This window comes from Hoplias malabaricus, chromosome 2, assembly GCF_029633855.1.
Source record: "Hoplias malabaricus isolate fHopMal1 chromosome 2, fHopMal1.hap1, whole genome shotgun sequence".
NCBI classification, from domain to species: domain Eukaryota; kingdom Metazoa; phylum Chordata; class Actinopteri; order Characiformes; family Erythrinidae; genus Hoplias; species Hoplias malabaricus.
Genome location: NC_089801.1, coordinates 69,028,814 through 69,049,254, shown reverse-complemented (window position 1 = coordinate 69,049,254; position 20,441 = coordinate 69,028,814). Strand labels below are relative to the sequence as shown.

The following is a 20,441-nucleotide window of genomic DNA, read 5'->3' as shown; positions in this document are numbered from 1 at the left end:
ATGAGAACCCTCCTAAAATTCATTTTAAACAGTCCATTTCACAGTTCCCTTTAGCTTGTGAAATGAGTTATTTGCCAGTTAAACAGCATATATTTTGTTATATATCTTACTGTTGATGTTTTCAGCAATATCCATTTGAAACACTACTGTTGCTAACATGCACCTGAGTACCTTGTATTTTTGTAGGTAAACACAAACTAAGCAAAATAAAGAAATTATCTTGGGATATTTATTAATCTAGAATTCGTGATTTTTTTAACTTACAAATGGCTGCCGTTCCTCATATCACTATTTTTAAAGGATATATTTAGAATATTAAATATCAGACAACTTCTAAATATATCTCAGGACCCTTGCGGTGTTACTTCTAATACGTTATAGGGTCAATGGGGAGACATTCACAAGAATTGTGTCAAAGAAAAAACTGTGCGTATATTATACTATACAACCTTAAAATAACCTAGGGGTAAATCTTAAAGAAAGCATGCTGTCCAATCCTTAACACGATCAAACACTTTATTTTGACCAGCCTGGCTAGTTTAGCAGCCAACAACTATTAAATGTTCTAGCCTCTGCTTAAGGGCAGATACTAGATTTGCATGACACAGGTGTAATTTCAGCAGGCCACACTGATTCAGTGCATTTCAGGTTAAATGTGACTAGGCCTTAAAGCTTGAAAAACTGGATGGTGAAGTTACCAAACCTAACCAAGGACAGTAATCATACAGTCTGCCCCCCCTCTCCCAAAACTACATCAAGTTCAGACATAGGCACAGAAAAATGACTCAACAATAGTTTTAAGTTCCTTACAGTAGCAGCATATAAAGTATGAGTTAGTTTCTAGCACGATTATACACCAATATAAATACAGTGCTGTATTACAATATGCCATGCCATATAAAATATGTATATAAATAAGTACTAAGTATAACTTCGTAAGCACGTTTGTATTTAAGGCTGATATCTGAAGAAATGGAAATAAATAAAGTATTATATATAGAATAAAATATTATATATATATATATATATATATATATATATATATATATATATATATATATATATATATATATCTTAAGTATTTTTAAACCACACTCACGTTACACTAAACAATGAAATTCTTATTCTGTGTTCCTTCTGCTAAAACATACTAACAAATATTTGTAACATAAATATTTAAATATAAAAAGAAGCACAGTTAATATCATATACACTATCAATTTTATAAAACTCAAAGTTAATCACGACCTCTTGAATAATTTTGTGCAGACAGCCATATTTGCAAAGGGGTTTATCCATTTTAAAATTAGTGGCAAACAGCTAGTTCAGCTGTAAGAGCAAGCAACATAAGCTTCATTATAATGTATTGTTTTTTATTTTTTTTATTTTTTATTTTTTTATTTATTTTAATCTAAAAGCTAAGATTGTCGCTGTGAAAGAATTTCTCATGTGGTGATTTAACAGGGCTCAAAATTTGATATTACCTCCCCAAACTACTTACTTTATCCTGATTCTGGTGCCATACTTCTTATAATTGTTGGGTGGAACTGCCCTGACCTATTCGTTTTGAGGCTGCTGGTGGAGGCAATTGGACTTCGATAGTTGGACAACTGGTAGCTAGAGATATCAAATTGATGTTTTTCCCCCGTTTCACAGCAACCTTTCTGCCACTGATTTTGCGTATTGCCTCATCAGAATGGCTGACTTTGTTGCATTTGTTTTTGCGGCGGCTATGTTTGCTGCCACTGATTCCATTTTATAAAAGAAGACTGAGTCAGCAGCAACAGTTCAGATGCCAACAGTTTGGTACTTACTTACACTAAAACGTTATGATTTTTTTTTAAACAAATTACCTTAACATTCATTTCACGTGCACTAAAGTGTAAAACAAGAAAAAACTTGCAAAAATAGGAAAAACACATACACATTGCAGTTGTGTTGGTTGCCTACCATTCTCTACAAATGGGTGGTCAATAGTGCAGTAGTTGCCAACGCCCTACTTTTAGCTTTAATGCCATATTATTTTAATAAACTGTGGAGCAAAATTATATAATGTTGTTATATTGTGCCAGCCTAACTTATAGTTTTACATATAAAAAAGCCTTTGGACCCCGAGTTTGGTATGTACAGTCAACCACTGAGAAGATTGGTGCATTAAAATTCTAAAGATGTATTCACATTTGTGCATAAAAACAGCCAACTGTCACACAATGTAAACGACAGATTTAGCAGGGACATGAAATCAATTTAATAAACTGATATTGTGGCACACAGTAGCTGGATATAATTGCTTAAGGATTAATAGACTCAACTTCTATTTTAAAAATAAATAAATTATAAAAAACTGAACAAAGGAAAAAGCCATGATGACATTTTTACAACTGTTGTGTTTAACACTAGTGACTCAATCATGCTAAAGCCTGAGACGTGGGAATTAATTGCTGCACGTCTATGTTGCCTTAAAAAACACCGCCATCAGAAATAATTACAGGTATTAGCATCCAGAAGACATCTCTTTACGTTGAGTCTGTGGCAGCACATGAACTGATACCAGTGCTCCTCTGAGAAAACAATTGCATTAAAAAAAACCATACGTGCATGGGTTAACAAAGGGAAAACTCACATGCCCTCTGATCTTTTCATTCCCTTAAAATAGAGTGACAGTGACACAGATTTAATTAAATTATCTCATAAAACTGTCATACCAAAAACATTTGCCAAACATTGGGAACCACAGGAAAGCAACTATACATCACATATATGATTTCATCAGCAATCGACTCCTGTTAAAATCTGTAGAATTTCAGAGAAGGCCATGATGTACAGATTCATGAAAAGCGAAAGGCATTCTGAAAGAATTGAATGTTCATACTGTGCCTGATAATTCAGTACATGCAGTACAGCAGACATGGGTGTGTGTGAGGAACAAAATAATTATGACTTATATAATATAAGTTCAGGCATTTCAATAAAGCCTGAGGCAAAATTGTGGTGGCTTACTATGGTGTCTATACCAAAAGCAATTCAAAACAATACACACAATGGATGTTTCTTTGCTAAACAATAAGCCAATTCAGTATTGTTAAAGATGAACTAAAGTTTCTGACTTGTCACCTTCATGTGTGCAGTAATTTGCAGGACATTCATTCTGACTAGGTAAAGCTTCAATGAGCAATTTTAATACTCACTGGATGTATCTGTATCCACTCTTCTTTCTAAAGAGTGCTAAAGAGCAAAACAACCCTGCTTCTATGTTTAAATTTTGATCCATTGTTCACAACCAACACTGGCATAAGACAAAAAGTCAACAGAGCTTGCTTAAAAAGTCTATGATCGTTACTTACTTTTGATCCATTATTTAGTATCAGACTCTAAAACCAAAGAGTTTGACATCATCTTCAACACTAATTTCCAGAGCAATACAATGAAACAGAGAGATGTAAAATGACTTCTTTTTAACAACATTCACACCCCTCTGTCTCTTTCAATGTTCTTTAATTTACTGTTTTTTCATCCAAATCTCTTAGATCAAATCTAAGGTCCTGAGAGCCTAAGAGAGTAAGGCTAAGAGGGTTTGTTTTTTATTTTTTATTTATTTATTTATTTTTGAAGCCCTTCATAATCTCAAAAGATTCTGTGATGTTTGGACTGATGCATGAGGCAATAAAAAGCTGGATTGTATATTGTTTTTTTTCACCGCAGCTGCAAACAATGAAACCAATATGTGCAGGATATTATTAGAGACCTTACAGTCAAGTGATTCACACTTTAGAACATAAGAAAAAAATCATGATTACAGTAGAATGGAAATTAATGTCACTTAGATATCAATTATCAACTACAGAAAAACGTAAATAGCGCTGGGTGATATACGATTGTTCGGAAATGGTGTTATGGACTGATAGTAATTTTTAGTGTATATTTTTCTAGAAACTTAACGCTTACCTGCTGCGATTGTTTTTTATATTTTAAAAGACCTGAGAGAAAAATGTAATGTATGTAACTCGACAGGTGCTTCAGTGATTTGGAAATACTCTAAGAAAGGAAAAAAAAATGTAAACATACATACATAAACAGATTTTGAAAATAATAATAATAATCAGGGGAATATACTTTAATTTTCTTTCTAACTATCTATCTGTCTGACAGGTAAGGTCTTCATAGGTATTCTGGCAGACACCAGTATTGTACATGCATCAGGTTGGCTTATTTTGTTTTACTGAACAGACAAAGACAAAGTTTTACCTTATGATGGTCATAGGATTAACTTAGACTGGAATCCTTCTCAAACACAAAAGAAAAATTCTCTGACTCACATATATAGAGTGTATAGAGGCTAGTTTGTGAGAGAAATGTCACACAGCAGATTAGTGTTAGATGGCAGGCATTATGAGGTTAAATGTAGATACAGGAAGACTCACTGTTCCAAGATCTGGTCATATTTGGCCTGCATGTCTCTCTCAGCACTGACAGCTCGCTCTTTCTCAAGGGCTGCATTATCTCTAGCTTCACGAAGATTTCTGTTGAAAGGTAATGAAATAAAATGACATATGTACAAAGACACACACTTGAGAAACATAAAAGCTGTTCAGTTCTTAAGTATAAATCTAGGCTGACACAGGAAACACCAACATAACATTCCTATTTACAGTTGCTGCATTCTCTAACAAGGAGCAGATTTTCAATCAAATAGCACCCCTTGTGGACATACAGAGGCCATCCCCTGAGGCACCAATAAATATGGAATCTAATAAATAATGTATTATTATGGGATATTTTTGTCTGTTAAAAATGTATGGATGATGCCAGAGCCCGAGGGCAGAATTTGTACTATACTGTTGTTTTTTCAAAATATCAAGTTAGAATAGTTTACAGTATTCAACATATTTAAAAAAAAAATCATAAGCAATGACTATGATTTTCAAGCACAGATCTACTCTGATCTTTCTTTAAGTTTGAAAGTTTGACAAAATCAGTGTTTGGAGTTTTTTAAGCAATTATTTGCAATATTAGCATTATTAGCATATCAATTGTCATTTTAATCAAGCTACTATAATGAAAGTGCCTTCTTATGATGAATAGAGTGAGATCAAAGCATTTTAGGAAATATCACCAGTATCATGAAGACACATGTCAGAGGTGCCATATTATATCAGTAAGACCAATTTTTTTTGTGTAAAACCAATATTTTTGCAAACATAGGCTGGCACATTTTTAAACTTCAAAAATGTATAGACATTATAAAGCTTAATGACAAAGAGTATTTAGAGAAAATAACTAAATTTGTATTATGTCTAAATATGTCTTGGTATTTTATTTTTTTCTAGCTAGCTCTGGTCAAAGCAACACCTAGGCAACAAAAGAGCATGTGTTGTCTAGGGTGACCAGACGTCCTCTTTTACCCGGACATGTCCTCTTTTTTAGACTTAAATAAATGTCCGGGCGGCATTTCACAAACGTCCGGGATGTTGTTTTTCTAGAGCTTACATAGAACTTCGAGAAGCGTTTCGTTCACAAACTAGTCCTGCCCTCCCCTTCTCCGATTGGTTCGCTTGAGTGAGAAGGGGGCGTGGTGAAGTAACCTAAAATCTTCTGATTGGACGGTCTGACTGTAGAGCTACCGTTATTGGTCGATAACCTTCTCTGTAAACATTTAATTGGTCAGTCTGCACGTCAGTAGTCCTTGTTTACGTCAGGCAAAGCTCAGGTTCCCACCCTCATCTCGAGCAGTTCTGCCGAAACGGAAATGTAAATTTTCGGATTAATTAAAAAAGAAACTCCCATGTTTTGTGTAGCAAATAAAGGTGTAAAGGATCTAAAAGCACACATAGGTTCAGCTAAACATACAACAGAGGCGTGTCCACTGTTTCACCATCTCAAATCTGGTCACCCTAGTGTTGTCTTTCTTCCTAAAAGCACTACAAGGTTCTTTACCTGCTGAGTTTCTGAATGTTAGCACATACTCACCTGTTTTCTCTCTCATACATCTCCTTTGTGGCACGCTGCAGGCTCTCAATCTCGTGGTTGGTCTTTAGTCGAATGTGCTCTAGCTCATCCCGCAATTTGTTCTCGTACTCAGTCTTATAGTGATCTCTGGTGGAGAAACAGGGAATTCATTTTACACAAAAATTGCACTTCAGAGCCGGGGTGCTCAACTACAGACAGGAAGGGCCACAAAACAGTGTAGCTGTGTTCCCAGTGCTTTACAAAGTCTGTCTTATTTACTGATCCAACAACCAGTTTATTAATTCAAAACTAAAAAAATAAATAAATAAAAACAGAACTACTTTATTAGCTAGGCTTATTGCTGAAATAGTATTTTAGCCACAAGGACCACAAAATGTTCAACATACCTTTCCCTGCACTGATTATCAACACTTAACTCATTCTTAAAATGTCGAAAAATACAATATATTTTATATATACACACACACACACACAATATACAGCTGTAATACCTGTGTTTGTGAACTTTTTTAAAATTAAAACAAAGAAAAATCCAACAATTGAGCTTATTGACCTTTGAATTTTTTTGTACACTAAAGCATATTTCAATCCTTTATTACAGACCTGGAAGCCACATATTTATCATAGGCCTCCTCTCTGGCCTTCTTGGTGTTTTCCAGCTGGCTCTGCAGCCTCTCCATACGGTCCTCCTCATGAGCACAGCGTACATTCAACTCCATGTTTTGCCTGTTCAGATACTCCTTATCTTTCTGGAGGAGAGTCACTGACTGCTGCAAAGTGGCCACCTGTAGGCGGGAGCGGGGAGAGCAAGAGTGAAAGTGATTAACTAATATTATGACACCATTTTTCAAATTACATTCTATTGATTTAAAGAACACCAAGTAAGATTTGGATTCGTATCTCAAAATTATGAGATAAGTATCTCGCTTTTATGAGATATGTCCGTCTCCATACTATTGGTAATACCAGTACTGTTCTGACACAAGAGCCACTGAGCCGTGGTTTCACTGTGGCAGGAAACCAAGGAAACCCATGTGGACAAGGAGAGAACACACCAAATTCCTCACAGACAGTCACCCAGAGCAGGGCTCGAACCTACAACTATAAGTCCCTGAAGCTGTGTGACAGTGACATTATCTGCTGCTCCAATGTGCTGCACCACACATACACACTATGATTGTACCAATGATTAAAATCTGTTATCTGTATTACCTCTTTGCTGAGGTCATTTCTCTCTTTGGTGAGAGCAGTCTGTGTCAGGTCCATCAACTCTAGCTTCTTCCTGAGTTCTCTCACTTCTGTCTCGTAGCCGTCTCTCTCTCTGAGCAAAGAACATTCACAATACAATAACCACAGGACACTCTTTGAACCACACTTATTTTTAAAACACAGTATCAGACGATCAAATGAAACATGATGTTAAGGGTTTGAACTAAACAAAGAAAAAAGGATGAGGATAAATGTACTGGGGCACACCTCCTAATCACTGGATTCAGGCGTTTTATGCTGTCCCAAAGCCAAAGGTGTATAAAATTACAGAGTGCACAGTATGTAAATGCTCTGCTGACTCAACCACAGACTTTCAAACCTTCTCTGGCATTAACATCAGCACAAGAACTGTGCACCAGGAGCTTCAAAACATGGGTCTCCATGGCTGAGCAGCTTCATGAAAGCCTTACGTTACCAAAAACACTAAGAAGCATTGGACTGAGCGAAATGGTTTCTCAACACTGGTCCTGAAGGCCCACTGCCATGAATATTTTAGTGTAATGTTTGGTGGAGGAGAGATAGTGCTAAGGAGTTGTTTTTCAGAGTTGGGTTTGACCTAAAGCGCTTAATTCCAGTGAATGTAAATCTCACCGTTTGACCTTATCGTAGTTCTGCCGTTTGTAGTCACCCTCTTGTATGAGCTGCTTAGTGTCAGCTAAATCCAAAGTTACTCTCTGACAGCGGATCTCCAGCTCAGAGCGAGCCCTTCTCTCCTCCTCATAGCTCTGGAAGAATGAATGCCTTTTCAGAAATCATTGTCAGCAACTTTGGAAAGGTTAAAAAGCCAACAACTAAAAGAAAAGCCATAAAACATGAAAAATTAACAGCGTAGACAACATTACATTATAATTTATTTATTTTTTTAATTTATATAATTTATAATTCATAATTTATAATTTACATCAATGTAATTGATTGTTTCACTATTGTTTCACCATGCAGACCTCCACCTCATGTTTACTTCTGAAAGATTCTGTCTCTCTGAGATGTTTAATCTAAAGAACCTGATTTAGGTTTTTGTAGCATGACATTCTTCCAGTCTTCTGTGCCCCTTCACAATTTTCTGTAACTTGGGCTTATATTTTTAAAATAAATAAGCTTCTCACTATTAACACCAAGTGTTGTCTTTGTACTTTTTCTCAATAACACAAAGGATTTCAATGTTTTATGCATCATTACATTGTTTGTATTTACATTTTTACATGTTTTTTTTTTTTTACATTCTGCGATTTCACCCTTTCCTACCTCCATGAGGGATTTGATCTGGCTGCGATGGCTGTCCAGGTCATCACTAAGACAGTTCTTCTTTATCTGGAGTTCAGTCAGTTGAGTCCTCAGAGGAGTCACCACTTCATAGAAGCGCACCTGACCCAACAGAACAGAGCCATGGTTAAATCTACATGCACCAGATTAACTTTAGAAGTGATCTGATAGGATTTTGTGCTCTAAATAGGATTGCATCCTGAAATCCATCTGTCTATCTGCATATCTGCTGTCCATTCAAGAAGAACGTCTGATATGATTGGGACAGAGGCACGTTCAAGAGCTGATGAACAAACTAAATTACTTGCAATTTTTTAAACTAATAAGAGTTCTTTTTGAACTGTTTGAAAATTCTCTCATGAATTTTGTCACCAACTGGTATTATATATATATATATAATATGTACATATGTTATATTCACCAGCTTATAGTGTAATGCTTCAAAAGAGTGTGACATAGAGCATCAAATTCTATGTTTGTTTATATTTACAAACACAAACAAGTTGGTCAGTGAAAACATTGGAAACAATGGACAATTCAAGATTTTTTCATTATTAATATTTTTTTATGATTCATTCATTCATTATCTGTAACCCTTATCCAGTTCAGGGTCGTGGTGGGTCCAGAGCCTACCTGGAATCATTGGGCACAAGGCAGGAACACAGTCCTTCACAAGGCAACACAGACACACACACACACACACACACACATCTACAGACACTACAGACAGTCACCCGGAGGAAACCCACGCAGGCACAGCGAGAACACACCACACTCCTCACAGACAGTCACCCAAAGGAAACCCACGCGGACACAGGGAAAACACACCAAACTCCTCACAGACAGTCACCCGGAGGAAACGCACTCAGACACAGGGAGAACACACCACACGCCTCACAGTTACCTGGAGGAAACCCATGCAGACACAGGGAGAACACACCACACCCCTCACAGACAGTCACCCGGAGGAAACCCACGCAGACACAGGGAGAACACACCACACTCCTCACAGACAGTCACCCGGAGGAAACCCACGCAGACACAGGGAGAACACACCACACTCCTCACAGACAGTCACCCGGAGCGTGACTTGAACCCACAACCTCCAGGTCCCTGGAGCTGTGTGACTGCAACACTACCTGCTGCACCACCATGCCGCCCATTTTTTATAATACTAACATTTAATATTTTAATTATTTTATATTAATAGAATTATTAAACATTAAATGTTCAATTTTAAAATATTCATCCATTTTAAATAAAACATTAAAATTAGCAAAACACCATAGAAACCTTATGAGTGTTAGATAATGCTTACTGCTACATATTCAGGGATGGAGAGCTTATCCTCAGGAAGTTCTCGCAGTTCTGTGTATCTTTCCTCACTCAGTTCTAAATCTCTCAGGCTACGGCGAATATCACCAGCTCGGTCACACAGCTGCCTGTTAGTCTCTTCCAGCTGTTTCTGACGCTGCAGTATGGTGTCCATCTCCTGCTTCCTCAGTGCCTGCTGCTTTCTGTGTGACATATAGAAGGACTGAATGGCATGATCATGTGGTGAATATGTCTCTGTGATATTTCACACACAGACTGACAGAAAACATAAGAAATGCCACAGCATCAAGGAAAAATGTGTGGTCAATTTGAAATATACATTCTCTTTTTATAGTTTTAATAGATAAATTAATAACATGAGTATATAAAGAAGTTTCAAATAGCCAAAAGAATCTGAGACACTTAGAGAAGACATGAGTGTTCACTGTACCGTCATTATTAGTGTCATCATCATTAGAGAAATGTGTATCAATAATTGACCTGTTCTCATCCTGCTGAAGTTTGAGCTGGCTGTCCAGTCGAAGTGCCAGGACCTGTTTCTGATGAAGAGCATCATTCAGCTGCTCTTCCAACTCCTCAATCTAAACCACATCACAAACAAATCAGTCTGGTACTGACTGAAAATGATGCATGTATTTCTTGTGGAAACAGAAGATACAGCATAAAGTCAAACAGACGCCCGTGTCACTTACTTTGGTAAGGTGCTCCACTTTGAGGTTGTCAATGATGAGATTTTTCTGTGACAGTTCTATTTTCAGGAGCTGAAGGTTATGGACCAGCTCTTTTCGCTCCAGCAACTGTTTAGTGACCTTCCGAGATCCATCTTTTTCGTCTGAAGAGGAGATATCCTCTGTGGGCACAGTGGTCTCCAGACTGATGTCTTCAGACTCCAGCGAGCTGGAGATATTGACGATGCCATTCTTCTGCTTTTTGGGGGCCATTTTTGTAACCCTTGAGAAAAAGAACAAGTGCATTTAATTAAAATGAGAACAACGCTTAATCAAACATCCAGTCACTAGTAGCTGAATACTGTCAAATGTAGGGGAAACAGTATAAACTGAGATCAGGCTTTCATATGCAGGTTAAATGGTGAGGCAAGTTCTCAAGTAATAGAGTCAGTTGTATATGTAAATATACAGTATATATCAGTGCAACTGCCCCCTAAAGAACAGAATTAATGTACACCAGCCCACTGCCTCCCTGCACAAACCTGCAGCACACTGACGTCTAAGGCAAAGAGGATTTTATACGACTTGTAGCCAGTCAAATCCTTTAATTAGCGAAGCTATAGGGGTTAACAAGGAAAAAGGTTATAAGAACAAGGGCACAAGAAATTGTAGTAATACTACATGAATTAGCCTCTTGGTAAGGTTCTTTTAGACAAGTTATTAAAAGATAAATATATTTTTATATGTAGGATTATTTAATATGTGCACATTTTGCAATGTAAGCACTTTGGAAGGACAGGAATTAAGTTCTTTCAAATTAAATAGTACATTTCTACAAAACACTGTATATTGTGGGGGTTATTACAGGATTGTTGGACTAGTTCCATTTGTTGCACTCATACAAGTGGATCAGACACAGCAGTGCTGCTTAAGTTTTTAAACACATCCAAGTCCACTCACCGACCACTCTTAAATGCACCTACCAGGTGGGTCCACCTTGTTATTTATGTTATATACAGGGGTTGGACAATGAAAGTGAAACAACTGGTTTTAGACCACAATAATTTATTAGTATGGTGTAGGGCCTCCTTTTGCAGCCGATACAGCATCAATTCGTCTTGGGAATGACATATACAAGTCCTGCACAGTGGTCAGAGGGATTTTAAGCCATTCTTCTTGCAGGATAGTGGCCAGGTCTCTACGTGATGCTGGTGGAGGAAAACGTTTCCTGACTCGCTCCTCCAAAACACCCCAAAGTGGCTCAATAATATTTAGATCTGGTGACTGTGCAGGCCATGGGAGATGTTCAACTTCATTTTCATGTTCATCAAACCAATCTTTCACCAGTCTTGCTGTGGGCACCGAAGTCAGGATACAATGTTTGAACCATTGGATGCACATGGTCCTCCAGAATGGTTCAGTAGACCTTGGCAGTGACAAGTATTGGGCCAAGGGAATGCCATGATATGGCAGCCCAAACCATCACTGATCCACCCCCATGCTTCACTCTGGGCATGCAACAGTCTGGGTGGTATGTTTCTTTGGGGCTTCTCCATACTGTAACTCTCCCGGATGTGGGGAAAACAGTAAAGGTGGATTCATCAGAGAACAATACATGTTTCACATTGTCCACAACCCAAGATCTGCACTCCTTGCACCATTGAAACCAACGTTTGGCATTGGCATGAGTGACCAAAGGTTTGGCTAAAGCAGCCCGGCCGTGTATATTGACCCCGTGGAGCTCCCGACGGACAGTTCTGGTGGAAACAGGAGAGTTGAGGTGCACATTTAATTCTGCCGCGGTATTATGTTTTTTGGATACAATCCGGGTCAGCACCCGAACATCCCTTTCAGACACCTTCCTCTTGCGTCCACAGTTGATCCTGTTGGATGTGTTTCGTCCTTCTTGGTGGTACGCTGACATTACCCTGGATACCGTGGCTCTTGATACATCTCAAAGACTTGCTGTCTCGGTCACAGATGCGCCAGCAAGACGTGCACCAACAATTTGTCCTTTGTCTTTTGAACTCTGGTATGTCACCCATAATGTTGTGTGCATTGCAATATTTTGAGCAAAACTGTGCTCTTACCCTCTGCTAATTAACCCTTCACACTCTGCTCTTACTGGTGCAATGTGCAATTAATGAAGATTGGCCACGAGGCTGCTCCAGTTTAGCCATGAAACCTCCCCACACTAAAATGACAGGTGTTTCAGTTTCATTGTCCAACCCCTGTAGCTCATATGTTGCTGCACAGATTGTGTTGATCACGGGACACTGTTGGCTGGATATTTTGTTTCGTCAACTATTCTCAGTCCCGCAGTGACACTGAGGGTGTCCCGACTGCTAAAGAAGATTATGAAAGGGGGCTAATATTATATGCAGAGCAAGAGGTGGAATTCAACCTGTATCGCTAACGTTACTGTGTAAAACTATAAGTCCAATGTGGACCAGTACGTTCAGTGGAGCTGATGTTAACATGTATTAACAACGGTTACTTTTGTAAACGCTTTGTGATTATCCAATAGTTGCTGCGTTAATGCAGGGTAAATTATGAAAATCACATTTAATGTTTACGTTAAAGCGTGGGTAAATTCTATAGAAAATAATAACAGTATGAGATTAAATAATTGTAAACACAGTTAGACTCCTTGATATTAAGAGTAAAAAAGGCGATAACTAAACGAACCTGGTCTGGTAAAGAGTATTAACAGGGCTTACCCTGAACAGAAACAACTTCAGCGTCTTTTCAAGCGTCCCGCCGCCGCTCCTAGAGACTAACTGACCCCACAACACAACAGAGCCCAGACCACCATCGACATCAGCTCGGATCGGTTCCGGGGCTGTTCCCTAATAGCACACTGCTCCCTAGCTAGTGCGTTCTTGAAATAACGACATTTACACACAAACACTGCCCTACATTTCCAACAGAAGGCCGTTTATATTCAACAAATGTAGACGACACATTTTATATTCAGAACTGTGAATGTAGAAACCATAATTTCATGACTAATGTAACAATGTGAAGGGAGAATATAGCCATTTGAGATAGAGCCCATTCAAACCGTGGGGGGAGGGGGGGACATGTCGCCCTCTGCTGTTGGCGTTTTTTCGTGTTTTGTGGTGAATATCTGGAATTAAATATCTAGGTTTCAGATTGAGATTTTAATTCAGCTCTGAATACTGTAATGGAGGGGATGGACCCTCTGAAAGCTCATATGTTCATCAAAAATGCATATTTAAAAGATACTTTAAATAAATAAATAAATAACAAGCATTCAGATTGGCTCACTGTAAATACACCTTCTATGATTAATTAGTCTGTTTCCACAGTCCCCTGCCCAAAAAAAATTTTTGTAGGTGGTAAAATAGATAAGTTTATTCAAAACTTGTGAGCCCAGTTTTCTTTACATTAATACATTTCTAATTTCATAAATCACAGGGTGCTGGAGTTGAGCCCCAATGTCTGTGAGGAGTTTGGTGTGTTCACCCAGTGTCTGTGTGGGTTTCCTGGTTTCCTCCCACGATCCAAAAGCTCACATTGGTAGCTGGATTGGTATGTGTGTGTGTGCATGTGTTGCCTTGTGAAGGACTGGCGCCCCCTCCAGGGCATGTTCCCGGTACCCAGTTATTCCGTGAACCTGAACTGGATAAGTGGTTACATTCATTCATTATCTATAACAACTTATCCAATTCAGGGTGGGTCCAGAGCATAAATGGAATCATTGGGCGCACGGCGGGAATACACCCTGGAGGGGGCACCAGTCCTTTACAGGGCAACACACAGTCACACCTTCACTAACACCTACGGACACTTTGGAGTCGCCAATCCACCTACTAACGTGTGTTTTTGGCCTGAGGGAGGAAACCGGAGCACCCGGAGGAAACCCACGCGGACACGGGAAGAACACACCACACTCCTCACAGACAGTCACCCGGACTGGGAATCGAACCCACAACCTCCAGGTCCCTGGAGCTGTGTGACTGCGACACTACCTGCTGCGCCACCATGCTAAGTGGTTACAGAAAATGAATAAATGAATGAATAATTTCATAAATACTGAACTCGTTTAAAAATGACATTATGTTATAGCCACCTGTACATTTTCATGAATCTTTGGATATAAATTTGTCGATGCAGTAAGCCTGCCTTATTTACAGTTGCATCCAATAACCATAAAAAAAATAATAATAAATAGAAAATCTAAGCGAATCTTAGATTCCACAATATTGGACTGTAATGTGGAATCTTTTTTTGTTATGTTTTAACAACAACAAAAAATAAAAATTAGTTCAAAGTATTTTACAAATTTCAAAAACGTATCATATAAATGTAACATTGCTGTGAATAAAGCATAAACTTAAATCTCACAAGTAAGAAAATTATGTGTCAGTTACACAAAATATGCTGCTATGTTTCCCCGTCTCGGGTCAGTGTGCGTGTGAGTTTTCTCTGGGTGTCCATAGCTGTGAGTTTGTGAAAATGTTTGTGAATGGAGGTCACGCAGGGCGAGGCCTGTTCTCCAGCTGTATGCGTTTTTTTTTCAGGACTTTTATTTTGAAATGTACGGATAAACCGGAAGTTTGTTTTGCTGTTAATGTGTTTGGTCCCTGAAAATATCCTTGTTTTGTTTAATAAAGATATAAATCGCTTTTATGAAGTTATTTCGGTTATAAATCGGTGGATATGTCCAACAGCGATATAATCGGACCCGCTTTGCCCCCGGGGCTCAGACAGAGCAGAGAGGATGATTCGGATGAAGAGGATAAAAGTGCGTTAGCCACTGAGCTGTGTTCATTTCTAGTGAATGTAACTTTGCATTGCCATATTGTAACTGGCATCAGTTTGGGTTAATAATGTATTGCCGTAATTCATACCTAGCCACATTTTATTAAACGGTGACATTATAATTTAAATAACTGTCTCTTACTTTTTTTTTTAATTTGTCAGTCATAGGTCCAGCACTGCCCCCTCTTTATAAACCTGCAGAGTCCAGTTCCTCAGAAGACAGCGATCATGAGGAGGTCGTGTTCAAAAGAGCCAGATATTCAAGATCTGGAGACGGCGTGTCGTCAAAGTATGTTTGGTATAACAACATGTCAAATTTATTTAAAATAATAATTAAATAAAGATTTACTGATGAGTTGCATGGTTTCCAAATCTACGTTTGGAAGTACAGCAGAAGATCCACCTTCCTGTTGAATCCAGTAAACAACTAATACAAACGTATTGCTTGTAACAAAGGCAAGTTTTTCTGCTTCACGCGATCATAGAAGAGTGACTTATAAGATATACAAGGAATCTAATCTGATCTAGTTTGTATTCTTGTTGATATCACTGATAAAATTTTGTTTACATCCTGAAATTCAGGCAGTCTGACAGGACGGAGGAAGCAGCCAAAATACATTCTGATGATGATGATGATGGCTTCTTTGGTCCAGCACTGCCTCCTGGATATAATAAGCAAGAGAGTTCCCCTGAAAGGTGAGAGCAGATGGCTACAGAAAGAGTGTCTATGGAGAATTTCACAAATATCTAAATAAAGCCATTCAGAGTAATTTTAGGAGAAAAGCAGCTTCTACTGAAAATTGTTTAAAGTCATTCTTTTCTAAGAACAAGATGTACCAAAAATATTATCTGTCTTAACAGACTGTATGCTGCAGTGCTACAGCATGCAATCATATCTCTTGCTTCATCTGTCTATGTTCACATTTAGGCCACCAGTCTTAGGACCAGCACTTCCTCCAGGCTTTAAAAAGCAGGATTATGATGAGGAGGAGGACAAGGATGAAGGTACCATAGGGCCAGCACTACCTCCAGGCTACACAGCAGAGTCTTCCAGCAGTGAAGGAGAGGATGATGCATATATTGGACCTATGCCTGCAAAAGAGGCTGCTCAGAGCTCTGTGGCGTTAGACTTTGAGAGAAGAGCAAAGAAGATGAAAGACAAACTCCTGGGTCTGGATGTGAGTGTTAAATAAATACATTTTCATATTTTTAATTTATGATTTTTACTATTACATATTAGGGGGGGCACGGTGGCGCAGCAGGTAGTGTCGCAGTCACACAGCTCCAGGGGCCTGGTAGGTACGGGTTCGATTCCTGCTCCGGGTGACTGTCTGTGAGGAGTGTGGTGTGTTCTCCCTGTGTCTGTGTGGGTTTCCTCCGGGTGACTGTCGGTGAGGAGTGTGGTATGTTTTCCCTGTGTCTGCGTGGGTTTCCGCCGGGTGACTGTCTGTGAGGAGTGTGGTGTGTTCTCCATGTGTCTGCATGGGTTTCCTCCGGGTGACTGTCTGTGAGGAGTGTGGTGTGTTCTCCCTGTGTCTGCGTGGGTTTCCTCCCACAGTCCAAAAACACACGTTGGTAGGTGGATTGGCAACTCAAAAGTGTCCGTAGGTGTGTATGTGTGTCTGTGTCGCCCTGTGAAGGACTGGCATCCCCTCCAGGGTGTATTCCCGCCTTGCGCCCAATGATTCCATGTAGGCTCTGGACCCACCGCGACCCTGAACTGGATAAGTGCTTACAGATAATGAATGAATGAATGAATTAACTATTACATATCACTTTCAGTGTCGGGGGTGTTAAATCTCAGCCACATAATGTAGTGATTGTCTGATTTATTACCACTCATACTTGTACATTTTATGTACATAGGAGAGGCATGCAAACAGTTCTTGGTATTTGTAAGAAACATGAAATGTATTATATTTTTTGTTTGTCTTTGTAATCATCCATAATTTATATTTGTATAGCAATTTTTTGTCAGTTAAAAAAATGATTATTATCACAGTCATCTAAACATTTTTTAAATATTTAGTAGCAAGTTAAAATCAATGGGGTAATGTCTGGGCTGTAGGGTGGAAGACTAATGTCCTCAACATACTTGTTTTACTCAGAATTTTTAGTTTAGTTTTTGTAGGGCTTGCAAAAATATTAATAAGTGAAATGGGTTGATGTTTTCTCTGTATGCCCTCAAAAAGGGTCACTTCCTCAAACCATTATAAAATTATCTACAGGATTAACACATCATATCCATACAGAGAACTTATAGAATGGCCCTCATATAGTCAACTTCTGCCCATTATATTATAGAAATTTTCTGTTTGATGTAAATTATTTTAAAAGTAAAAATGAAGAGAAATGTGTAAATATTTACCAATATTATGCAGTGATAGATTCTAGTACACATTTCTATATCTTTTTCTGGCTTTATTTGGCACACCCTCAGAAATAGAGGCCTCCTTTTTAACTCTCTGTATGCTGATTACACTCTGTGTTTAGAATGAGCCTGAGGAGCTGAAAAGAGAGACCTGGATGACTGAGCTGCCACCAGAGCTGCAGCACATTGGTCTGGCTGCACGCACCTTCAAGAAGAGATCTGGACCAGAGAATAAAGACCGGTCCATCTGGACCGATACACCTGCAGACCGTGAGCGCAAAGCCAGGGTTAGTCTCACCAATTTGTTCATAATTAAATTAAAAATCCATTTTGCCAACATAGGTAGCTATTACTGTAGTCCTTTGTATCATCTACCAATGAACAGTGTTGCACATATAATGCAGTATGAGTATGCATGTGTATAATTTGAGGAGAAATTCCTGAACACAGAACAAATGTTTTACAGGTTTTAGTAAACCATACAGTGCATTATATGTCTTCAGATTTCATGGTGATTGTATTTGATGTGATTAGATAAACAAAAAGTTTTTTTATAATCAATATGTTTTTACATTAAGCATTTATTGTATTCCATTTTATTCCATTCCATTCCAAAATAAATGCCTTTCTTTATTTATCTGTAAGGAACGACAAGAGGCGAAAGAGAAGGGTGAGCCAGCTAAAGAAGATGGCCCTCCTCTTTCCCAGAAAGACTTGGACATGGCTGAGAAAGTATCAAAATACAATGTAAGTTTAAGTTACAGAGTATTTTCCAGTTCATAAATTGAATTTGATTCAAACCTAGCCTAAGTATATAGAAGCTTTAGTATAAGCATAGGCTATTTTTAATCATATATGGTATGTTATGGAGTGCTCTGTATATGTTGCAATGCAGGAGTAGCCAATCAAACAATAGGTTATTAAGTTATCTTATTAAATGAAATCATACGATTGCTCTCCCAGATCATTTGGAAAAAGCAAAATTACCAAAGAAATTGAAGACGTGGTAAACATTATAGAAATAGGTTGAATAATCTTAAGATTGTTTTATAATATGAAATTAGATAAATTATCTATGATTAATATGCTTCACCTGCCACTTATGTCACTTTAAGTGTCATTTTTAATGAAATCTTGATCTATGCTAGAGGCAAATCACAAAGCTAAAACCATTCTTTAACCAGGTCCTTTTTGTCTTTAGGAGTCTAAGAGAGGTGAATCCCTTCTGAGCATGCACGCTAAGAAAATGAAGAGGAAAGCCAAGGAGGACTCTAACAAGCCTGTGGAAAGGAGGCCGTTTGACCGAGACTCTGACCTGCAGGTTAATCGATTTGATGAGGCTCAGAAGAAAGCTTTGCTGAAAAAGTCTCAAGAGCTCAACACACGCTTTTCACACAGCAAAGACAAAATGTTTCTCTAAGGTCGAACCAGCGTAGAGATATTGAAAAAGTGGGTTAAAGGATTAACCTAATAGTTCTAATGCAGCTATAAATTGGCGATGAAATATGGCGATATTAGCTTTTATTCATTGTTGGTACAACTTGGGTTAACCATTAAAAAACAACAAAAAAACAGTACCAGGAGTTTTTACTAACTAATGTTATTTGTGTTAGAAATGTAAAAACACCACCGTCAATCATTTTTGTGGTTTAATGAGCTGGCCTGTTAAAAAATCCTTAATGAGTTAACTAAGTTGAGCTAGCTAATTTCTCTAAGAATTATTTGCAGATAAAATCATAAAAGTTATAACTTATAAGGTATTGTTAATTGGAAAGTAACTGTTATTTTTCAGTCATTGTTAGAATAGTTGAAGAGCTGCCCCTGTAGATTTTCGATTGTTCAATTAGGTAATACCTTTATCCTAGGGGTTTGTGAAGTGTTAGCCAACCAATGCTAACTGTTGTACCCATAGCAACAGTAAGTAACTTAGTAATGACTGCCACTGTTTGAATAAGCTGCACTTTAGGGACAGTAGCTCCTATAAATCTGAGATATGAATATCTTTACAAATATGAATTCTTGGGTTAGTCACCAAGATAAAACAATTCAAAATATCAAGGGAATATGTTAATGTACTAACCAAGAGTTCCTGTGGTCTTATAAACCTTTAAATCTGTTACTTTACCAAAATTTTCAGTGATGTACGTATCACGAAAGTGTGAAAGTCTTGTTTCTTATATATTGTGGCATGCAGGGAAATTAAGTTCTGAGAACTAATACAGAAATTTCAGGTAACTGATGATGCTACAGAATTGTACAGGAGTATTTTCTATATTGTTTTATTGTGTAGATTGATTTGTAAGGAATTTTTGTTTTATTTGTCTTTTTTTTTCTTTTTTTTTTAAAATGTGAAGCCAACAATTCTGTTGTTTATTTTAATTGTGCTTGTTTTCCATGTTTTGTTTATTGTCAAATTCCAAAAGCAAATAATTAAATATTTCAACAACTTGTTGAGGTTTCATAGAAGATGTCTTATTTACATTTCGCACCAGCGCTACCTGAAACATTAAGAGCAGCTTATTAATTTCCCCGTTCCTGAATTTCTAATATGTTTAGCTGAATTTAAACACAATTCAAAAGTCTTGAATGAATCTCAGGACAGCCTAATGAATGGGATAATAGAATCAAATGTCCTATATTTTATTAGAGAATAATCACCAGAGCATCAAATGGGTAAAGTTTTTATCTTTCCCCATTTTTTTGATTCTCGATTCTTCTGAAATGGGAATAGTTCTTGATATGCAGTTACCTTATTTTAGGTAAAGCAGGGAAACCGTACT

The 20,441-nt window shown here is 37.9% G+C and overlaps 2 protein-coding genes across 4 annotated transcripts in view; one reads left to right on the top strand and one right to left on the bottom strand.

The window, feature by feature from the left end:
• Positions 1-14,028, bottom strand: part of pibf1 (progesterone immunomodulatory binding factor 1) — a 34,009-nt gene extending 19,981 nt beyond the window's left edge. For 2 of the 3 annotated variants that reach the window (XM_066660012.1, XM_066660009.1), the window contains exons 1-10: positions 13,223-13,338; positions 10,527-10,785; positions 10,315-10,415; positions 9,818-10,016; positions 8,482-8,601; positions 7,828-7,961; positions 7,180-7,288; positions 6,571-6,752; positions 5,968-6,093; positions 4,422-4,520 (exon numbers count right to left, since the gene is read on the bottom strand). In XM_066660012.1, the coding sequence (XP_066516109.1) occupies positions 4,422-4,520; positions 5,968-6,093; positions 6,571-6,752; positions 7,180-7,288; positions 7,828-7,961; positions 8,482-8,601; positions 9,818-10,016; positions 10,315-10,415; positions 10,527-10,775 (1,319 nt within the window). In that variant the 5' untranslated portion in view covers positions 10,776-10,785; positions 13,223-13,338. Of the gene's footprint in view, positions 1-4,421; positions 4,521-5,967; positions 6,094-6,570; positions 6,753-7,179; positions 7,289-7,827; positions 7,962-8,481; positions 8,602-9,817; positions 10,017-10,314; positions 10,416-10,526; positions 10,786-13,222; positions 13,339-13,941 lie in introns of those variants that run through there. The other variant, XM_066660011.1, reaches the window with a different exon arrangement.
• A 1,055-nt stretch (positions 14,029-15,083) lies between these two features.
• gpalpp1 (GPALPP motifs containing 1) lies at positions 15,084-20,070 on the top strand. The gene is made up of 7 exons (XM_066660918.1): positions 15,084-15,273; positions 15,453-15,579; positions 15,873-15,986; positions 16,219-16,468; positions 17,784-17,948; positions 18,307-18,408; positions 18,863-20,070. The coding sequence occupies exons 1-7, from the start codon at positions 15,189-15,191 to the stop codon at positions 19,079-19,081; spliced, it is 1,062 nt and encodes a 353-aa protein (XP_066517015.1). The 5' UTR covers positions 15,084-15,188; the 3' UTR covers positions 19,082-20,070.
• Positions 20,071-20,441: the final 371 nt, after the last annotated feature.

Excerpts from the sequence above, each read along its gene's own strand:
- gpalpp1 (XM_066660918.1), top strand. The coding sequence starts at position 15,189 with ATGTCCAACAGCGATATAATCGGACCCGCTTTGCCCCCGGGGCTCAGA. Across the intron at positions 15,580-15,872 it reads GGAGACGGCGTGTCGTCAAA|GCAGTCTGACAGGACGGAGG; the intron begins GTATGTTTGGTA and ends CCTGAAATTCAG. Across the intron at positions 17,949-18,306 it reads ACCGTGAGCGCAAAGCCAGG|GAACGACAAGAGGCGAAAGA; the intron begins GTTAGTCTCACC and ends TTTATCTGTAAG.